General features: G+C 46.0%; 1 protein-coding gene across 1 annotated transcript in view; it reads right to left on the reverse strand.

Moving 5' to 3' along the window:
• TMEM86A (transmembrane protein 86A) overlaps positions 1-5,819 on the reverse strand; it is a 28,193-nt gene extending 22,374 nt beyond the window's left edge. Inside the window, exon 1 of the mRNA XM_009998056.1 lies at positions 5,586-5,819. Coding sequence (XP_009996358.1) covers positions 5,586-5,819 — 234 coding nt within the window. The remainder of the gene's footprint in view (positions 1-5,585) is intronic.
• Positions 5,820-9,258: the final 3,439 nt, after the last annotated feature.

Below are 9,258 nucleotides of genomic sequence, written 5' to 3' on the forward strand. Positions count from 1 at the left end.
GAGGGGCAGCGCGCCCTTTCCCCTGCCCTTATCTCGGGCTTGCCCTGCCTCAGCTCGCCCCTCCGGCACCGCCTGCCGTGCCAGCCCCAGCCCTGCTCCTCCCGTCCCTTCCCGAGCCTCCCTGCCCGCCACTCTTCCTGTTTCGTGCACAGACCCCTCTGTGCTACCGGCCTTTGCGTTCCACCCTGAGCCCTCACCACCCCTTGTCGACCATCTTTCCCTTTCCAGGGGCTCCGCTCAGCTCACGGCCACCTCCTTCACCCTTCCCGTCGCCTCCATCTTAAGGCCCACAGGTGCTTGGCTGCTTGCCTTGTTTCCCAGCCCTGTTCCTGTGCCTTCTGACAGCCCCTGTGCCCCCCCAGGAGAAGGTCCCTCCCGGCTCACCTCCCCGCTCTCCTGCCAAGGTCACCCGGAGGCCGCGAAAATGTTTGCCTTGGCACAAGGAGCGGGGAACGTGTCGGTGTGGGACACGAAAGAGCAGGGCAGGAGGATGAAAGTGACCCTGGGACTGCCTTCGGTGTGTTTTCGCTCGAGGATTAATAATTAAGGATGCAGGAAGCAGCGCGTGATCTTGCTCGAAAGTTTCCCTTCAAAACCAACCAAACAGGTACTTCAATAGCAGGTGATTCAGTAAGTCTGCTGTTTGCAGCCGGAGCAGAAGTCGCGTTCAGTATTGACCACATCGAGGGAGCGTTTTCTTCTGCAGAGTTAAAGAAGAAAAATAAAACCCGTGCAGTTCCTTCGCGCTCTTTGTGCAGGGGTTTGGTGTCATGTTTGTGGGGCGAAACGTGTCCACGCAGCAGTCCCAGGATCCCGCCCAGGCAACCCAGCCTGTGTTACCAGAGCCGAGAGGGCAGCCCGGGGGGGCGGACGCTGCAACTTCTGCCTCAGTTACCGATTTGACAGGGATTTCTACCCAAAAAACAGAAACTGCGAAGCTGCACTCTCAGATCAGAGGGGCATTGCAGTGAAACCTCTGGGAAGCAAAACTGAGTCAGATCACAGCAAACTGTTCTCTGTACATCACAGCCCCACGTGCCACAGCCAGGGGGCTGAGTGCTGTTCTTACCCTTCCAGTTAAAACGGTTCATAGGGCAGTAGCTTTTTTATGCAGCCAGAAGAGAAGGACGGGCTTTCCCTTTTGGGGTGAACTGGAGAATGGGAAGAAATTTCACAGCTTTTCACAGCAAAGACTTTGTCCTGCTGCCAGAGCAGGGTCACCTAGAGTACATCACACAGGAACTCATCCAGGTGGGTTTTGAATGTCTCCAGTGAGGGAGACTCCACAACCTCCCTGGGCAGTCTGTTCCAGTGCTCTGTCACTCTTACAGTAAAAAAATTTTTTCGGATATTCACCTTGAACCTCCTATGCTCCAATTTACACCCATTACCCCTTGTCCTATCACTGGTCATTACTGAGAAAAGCCTAACTCCATCTCCCTGACACTCACCCCTTACATATTTGTAAACATTGATGAGGTCACCCCTCAGTCTCCTTTTCTCCAAGCTAAAGAGACCCAGCTCCCTCAGCCTTTCCTCATAAGGGAGATGTTCCACTCCCCTAATCATCTTCGTAGCTCTGCGCTGGACTCTTTCGAGCAGTTCCCTGTCCTTTTTGAACTGAGGGGCCCAGAACTGGACACAATATTCCAGATGTGGCCTCACCAATGCAGAATAGAGGGGGAGGAGAACCTCTCTTGACCTACTAACCACACCCTTTCTAATGCACCCCAGGATGCCATTGGCCTTCTTGGCCACAAGGGCACATTGCTGGCTCATGGTCATCCTCCTGTCTACCAGGACCCCCAGGTCTCTTTCACCTACACTACTCTCCAGCAGTTCAGCCCCCAACCTGTACTGGGACATGGTGTTGTTCTTCCCCAAATGTAAAACTCTGCACTTCCCCTTGTTGAATTTCATCATGTTTCTCCCCGCCCAACTCTCCAGCCTATCTAAGTCTCTCTGAATGGCAGCACAGCCATTGGATGGATGTCCATGGATGCAGTGAATTTGATTCCATAGAGGATTTTTAGCAGAACCAATAGACTCTCAGAACTTGGGTTCCTAATTGCTTTTGAAAATCCCTCTGGGACCTTGATTATATCTTGGCATTTAAATACCTCAAAAAAAAAACAAATAATCTGTTTTTTGGTCCTTAGCCAAACTCTTCATCTGCTTGTCCTGGCCTTGATCTAAGTGTCAAGCCAGTGCAATGGGTAAGGGCATGTTTGTGTTCACGTTTGTCTCTGCTGCTTCCAAAGGGGGAGGTGGTGTAAGGATGGATGCAGCTTTGCATTTTGTTCTTTTTTTTTTCCTCACACGGTATCTTTTTCTCACTGGTTACCAGCTGAAGCTGCACGTGGTCTCACAAATGAGGTGTTTCTCTGTGCAAACATTCAGAAGATGCTAACACTTCGGACTGGGTTTCCATGCTATGTTACTAGCTCAAAGAAAACTACCAGAAGTGGAGGGGAAACTGTGTGCGTGTCCTGACTTTCCCATCTCAAACAGGCACTGGGAAATTCAATCTTGTAAGTTTTGCTTGTGATTTCTTGACAGTTCCTTCCACAAACCTTTATAAACAGAGATTCGGAAGTCCTAATGGCAAATACAGTATTTGTATGTAATAAAGAGATGGTCTCTATCAAAAAGATTTTATAGCCTGAATATAAGGTGAAAATTTGTTTTGTTGTTTATGTAATGCTAGATTAATTTCATGTGACTCTCAAAATTATTAATGGGATTATATCCATTTCCTACTATCAAAATAATTGCTACATCAGCAATAAGTAATTCCCTGCAAATGAAGGACACCTTGGAGTATAAATTAGGAATTTGGATAAAATGGAAATGTTTTACGTGTCATTTTACACTGTATCTAAATTACACTTTATCTACATTTTAACTAAATAACAGAAATATTTTATTGTTTAATCTAAGTTAGGGTCATCTCAGAGTATAAATTAGGAATTTGAATAAAGCAGAAATATTTTACATTTTATCTAAATGCAAGCTCTGATAGAGCAGGTCCTGGCAGAAATCCAGTCCCACTGTAGAAACACCAAGCAACAGATGAAGCAACCAAAGAGAGCACAGGATCAATGTTTTTGTAACACAGTCAAATTTGTCTTGTTCTGTCCATGCCATCCATTTGGTGTTGTGGTATTTTTTCTGTTAGTGGTGCTGCAGTCTGCTGTCCTGACTAGTGCAGGCAAGAGAGATCTCATGTGGCTCATCACAATGTTTCATTCTATTCCAACTCCAAAAAAAACCAACAGAAAACTGTTGTAATTTGGCACGTGTGTGGTATTTTTACCTTGCTATCAGTAGGCAAACAGAGAGCAATAATTACATGAGCATAAATTTATGGGGGTTGGGTATAGCAAAGCAGAGTATTAAGTACTTCTGTGGATGCTTATGCTTGAAAATGCTTCTGCTGGGCTGTTTTTGGGGGGTGTGTGGGAGCAAAAAGAAAGCAAGAGAATACCCATCTTCAGCAAGGCTGCTACCCAGCCAGCTTTTTTCTGAAGGATCCCTTGTTGTTCGATGAACCACACATAGTCCCGTGGCTCTGTGTGTGCAGTGGCTCCATGGCTCACATGGGCATATTATTTCCTTTTAAAATTGACCACCATAAATTTCAATATCTTGACTCTTTTTCTTCCCCTCTTTATTTTTTTCCACTCTTTTACTCTGTTGGAGAAATGTCAGTCCTTGGACTCCACCAGTTCGCCTTGCTGGGTCTGCACCTCTGTCCTGAAGCCTAGTGCATCAGGAAGACTCAGAACTCTATGTTGTTAAATGCTGTTCAAATAAGTCCATGAAAGAGAGACTCTTCCAAAAAGTGCCAGGGGTTAGTGCATATTTACATGAAATAGGTGTTTATAGGAATATGTAGGGACAACCAGAAGACTCTATATTTTCTAGCTGTTTAGTGTTCAAGGAGGTTGTCCTTTCTCCAGCAATGAGTGGAAGAGCATCGAGCCATTTGTCATGTCCAGGTGCCTCTGGGACAAGGAGAAAGGTCCATCTCTGCTGCAACAGGCTCTGCCAGTGGGCTATGGATGCAAATACTTTGGTTTGCACTTTCAGATTTAGTATTAAGACAAAAGTGCCTGGGAACTAAACTACTGAGGAACAAGTGCTGGAAAAGCTTTGTTTGACTCATTTGTGTGAGGTGCTCCTAAGCTGTCTCTTTGTTGGCTGCTCTAAGCACAGTTCACTCAGATCCCAGGACAGCAGTCTTCATGTCAGCCCCTGTGGGATACATCCAGTGTGGCTTCCTATTTTGTCATATCCATCTCTCTTTAGGCCCATTTGTGGTTTGCATACTGGTCATTGCACTAGTTCCTGATGCTTTTCACATCAACTAATCTGGTTAATGTGAACAGGAGGACATGCTGGGCTGTTTCCTATCTATACAGATTTATTTCTAAATGCCTAAAGAACTTCATAAAGTGCCTTTGCTTCCCTCATGATGGCAGTTCCCATAACGATAATAAACATAAAGTATTAAATTGCAACAGCAGAATTAATGTCTCAGTGAAGGAAAGGGGGGACACTACAAATTCACACCTCCTGAGAGCAGTTTTCCAGGCTATTTACTGAGGCAGAAAGACAACACTTCATCTATTTATAGCCTTTGTATTTGGAAGTTTTCTTCCCAGGCATAAAATCAATTTGCTGTTTGGACTTAATAAATGTTCTGTGCGTGTTTGTGAACATGTATATGTAAAAGTTAGTATTTCTAGAGATGAGCATGTATATAACTAAGCAGGATCCAGACTGCAGGTCCATTATGAGACTTTGCTTGTTTGTAATTGGTTTAAGTCCCAACAGCCATCAAAACAAGCACATTAAAATCTTACCAAAAAAGTTCAGTAGGCAAGAAAAAATATTCTCAGTTTTAAAAAATTCTCTATTCTCCAGTGTGGAAATAAATCATAAAATCTAGAATGTTTACAGTTTATAAAAGGACAGAAGAATAGTTTGGGTTGGAGCAGACCTTTAAAGATCATTTAGTCCAAACCCCCTGCCATGGGACACCTTCCACTAGACCAGATTGCTCAAAGCCCCATCCGTCCAGACTTTGAAAACTTCAACCATGAGACATCCACAACTTCTCTGGACAACCTGTTTGTAACACCCCTCATTGTTAAAAAAAATTCTTCAGTAAAACCAATCTAAGTCTACTCTCAGTTTTAAACAATTGCTCCTTGGTCTATCACTGCAGACCTAGGTTAAAAGTCTCTCCATCTTTTTATATACAAAAGAGCAGCAATAAGGTCTCCCCAGAGCCTTCTCATCTCCAGGCTGAACAATCCCAACTCTCTCAGCCTGCCTTCATAGGAGAGGTGCTCCAGCCCTTGGATCATCTCTGTGGCCCTTCTCTGGACCCACTCTAATAGGTTCATGCTCTTCTTATGTTGGGGGCTGCAGAACTGGACACAGCACTCCTGGTGGTGTCTCAGCAGAGCAGAGCAGAAGGGAAGAATCACCTCCTTTGATCTGCTGATCACACTCATTTTGGTGCAGCCCAAGATACACTTGGCCCTCTGGGCTGCAAGCACACATTGCTGGCTCACCTTCAGTTTTTCATCCACCAGTGCCTGCAAGTCCTTCTCCTGAGGACAGCTTTCAATCCACTCATTGCCCAGTTTGTATCTATGTTTGAGGTTGCCCCAACCCCAGTGCAGGACCTCGCGCTTGGCTTTGATGAACTTCATGAGATTTGCACTCGAGCTTGTCCAGCTCCCTCTGAATGGCAACTGGTCCCTCAGGTGTGTCAACTGCATGACACAGCTTGGAGTCATATGCATGTTTACTGAGGGTGCACTTGACCCCACTGTCTATATCACTGATAAAGATATTAAAGAGTACTGGTCCTAACACAGACCCCTGAGGGACACAACTCATCACTGACCTCCATCTGGACACTGAACCATTGACCACTACCCTCTGGAAGCGACCTCACCATGCAGCCAATTCCTTATCAACTGAATCCATAAAATCCATATCTCGCCAATATAGAGAGTGCTGTTGTGGGGGACCATGTAAAAGACCTTACAGAAGTCCAGATAGATGACATCCATAGCTTTTCCCTTGTCCACAGGTTCAGTCATTGTACCACAGAAGGCCACTAGATTAGTCAGGCAAGACTCTGCTCTTCATTTGGTCCATAACCCTCAAGACTGTGAATTCCACCAGTGCGTGATCACTGCCCCCAACCTTGTCATCTCTCATGACTTCACCCATATTGGTAAGCAACAGATCTAACACCACTTCTCCTCTGGTCAGGCTGTCTATAGCCTGCATCATGGTCTTTCCCAACGAATCATCTGATGATGTTTCCCAGGACGAGCCTTCACCTCTTTTCATGCATGTTCAAACACTCCAGCTATTACCACCTCCTGGTTGACTCTAAAATCAGTCTGAGTCACTAACAAGTTCAGATAAAGTTCTTTACCACTATGTTTATTTAAATCCAATTGCTCTTACATTTCCCAGAGGAAAACACTACCAGCACCATCAGCAAGCAATACATTGATTTTAAATCAGCAAGACAGCCATTGATCTTAGCAGCTATTTATGCACATGTTCCCAGTAGCCACTTCCTAATGGAATTTTAACAATTCAGTAGGGTCACTTGAAGGTCTCAAGGAAGCAAGAGAAAAGTTCATCTCTTGCAGGAAATACCTCCCTAGGACAGTGCCTTCACTCACAATTTTAAGACAGAGTGGTGGACTTCTTGAGTTTTGGTGGATAGTGACAACTAATTTTCAAGATACACGTAGTTCTTGTTTTATTCAGCTTGTTCTGGAAATGGACACACGGAATCACAGAATGTTGGGGATTGGAAGGCACCTCCAAAGATCATCAAGTCCAACCCCCCTGCCAGAGCAGAGCCAAAAACTAGAGCAGATCACTCAGAAAGAGAGGTCTTGAAAAACTCCAGAGAAGAAGACTCCACAACCTCTCTGGGGAGTCTGTTCCAGTGCTCTGTCTTGTTACATCTGTGAGCTGCTGGTTCCTTGAGGCTGGGAGTATCTAAAGCAAATATATCTAGCCTCTGGGCCTCTGCTGGGGCCCTGCAGCAGTTAGCTGGCCTTAGCACAGACTAACCCTTAGCCTGGTGCAGTACATCTACCCTTATATTAGACATACTGCTATAAGAACTGATCTAAAGGTGGCTCTGCTTTCTGCTTACCTTCCTATACAACATGGCCTTTTTCATTTGAGTTAACATCTTGCACCAGAAGGACAATTACATTTTTTTTAGTATACCATTTCCAATGGTTTAACAGGAAACAATATGCAAAACATTCTTCTCTGACGAAAAGTGTGTTACCACCCTCACTGTTTTCTTGCGTGAGAACTCATCTCCCAAAGTGTTGCACAGATACATGGGCAAAACTAGGAAGAGCAGGAAGGGAATGGAGGTGGCCAGTGTAGAATTTGAGTGGGGCTGGTGCCCTGCCTTAGGTGCCAGCAGAGCCTTAGCCAGCTCCATGCTGTGGCTCCTGTCTGGTTTAAAATTGCTGCGTGCACAGAGGTACCTGTTGGGGCCATTACATCCCTGTGCCCCCTGTGCAGGTGTCCTTGTCCCCATCTGGTTGGCTGTGTCTGCTGGAAAGCAGTACACTCACCGAATGGCACCACAGGCCGCAGAGACGCTCACTGATGTCCATGGCCTTGGGTATTCCTGAGGAAAGACATAAGTGCCTACTGAAAGGGTTCCTGAGGGATCACAGAATCATAGAATCATAGAATAGTTAAGGTTGGAAGGGACCTTAGAGATCATCAGGTTCCAACCCCCCTGCTTTGAGCAGAGACACCTCACACTAGACCAGGCTGCACAAGCCTCATCAACCCTGGCCTTGAACATCTCCAGGGAGGGGGCTTCCACAACCTCCTTGGGCAGCCTATTCCAGCACCTTACTACCCTCATGGTGAAGAATTTCTTCCTGATGTCTAATCTAAATCTCCCCTCTTTCAGTTTAGAACTGTTACCCCTTGTCCTATCACTGCCTTCTCTGGTGAAAAGCCCATCCCCAGCTTTCCTGTAGCCCCTTCAGGTACTGGAAGGTGCTATAATATCTCCCTGGAACCTTCTCTTCTCTAGGCTGAACAGCCCCAACTCTCTCAGCAGAGGTGCTCCAAGCCTTTGGTCATCTTGGTGGCCCTTCTCTGGACCACAGCACAAACACACCTTGCTCTACCTCTTGCACATGCATAATGCACATTAGCTAAAAGGTACAAGTAACATAAGCAGTTGACAGTTACCTGTAATTTTAGCCAAGACTTGACTTGTAAGAGTGTGCTGTGGTTGTATTTCTTTCCATACTACGGGATGCAATGTAATCCAGCAGATAACAAAGGACGGGGGCAACTCTTTGAATAAGTGGTGGTGTCTGACACTTGCAAACCTCCACCACCTGGCACTGAGCCGAACCTGGCAGATGTTCTGAGCCATTCTGGCACACTTCTTCTGTGTTACAGCAAGGAGCAGGAGAATAAAAGGATTGTCTGAGATACCCTAGATCCTTGTGGGACGTCTGGATTATATGCATGGGCAGAAATACCCCACGTGTCAGACAGCGAGAGAGAAGGTGGGAGGAAGTGTGTTCTCTTAAATAGTAATTAAATTGGACCTGGGCTTTCAGCTGGGTTCCTCTGTTGACTCACTGGGTGATCATGAGCACATTTCATATTTTTCACACCAGTCTGCATCACGAAACAATGGTTGAAAGCTGGCTTCAAATCTGGCTTTTTCCTGTATAGCAAGGTGAGTTTGAATACAGCTAAACCCAAACAAAGCAGATTCCTTTTCTGGAAGTCCATCTTTTACCTGCAATTAAGCAAAGCTGTAGTGTTCAGGGGTAGAACAGCTCACAGGGAGCTAAAAGAGTGGCTGGTGGGCAGGGAAGGCATCTGAAACAGAGCCCTGCTGTGAAGGGCTGCTCTGGAGCTGGACATGCTGCTGAATTTCTGGCTATTACCCAACGGGGGCTTTTTGGACCTTCACAATGGTGCCACAGTTCTCTCTCACTATGGAAACTGGTTTTTGAAAAGGCACTGGTTTTAAAAAGTGAGTTGAAACAAAAACTTGTGCTTTGTCTTCCATCCTGGCTCTGGGGTTCCCCTGGGAACAGGGGAAGGCTCCTGGAGGCTGTCCTGCCTCCTCAGAACCCAAACTCAGGTTCCCCTTCGTAAGCAAGCTGCATCAGCAGCTGATTTTTCCACAGATATGGACAGAAA

This window comes from Chaetura pelagica, unplaced genomic scaffold, assembly GCF_000747805.2.
Source record: "Chaetura pelagica isolate M959 unplaced genomic scaffold, ChaPel_1.0 scaffold195, whole genome shotgun sequence".
In the NCBI taxonomy this organism is placed as follows: Eukaryota; Metazoa; Chordata; class Aves; order Apodiformes; family Apodidae; genus Chaetura; species Chaetura pelagica.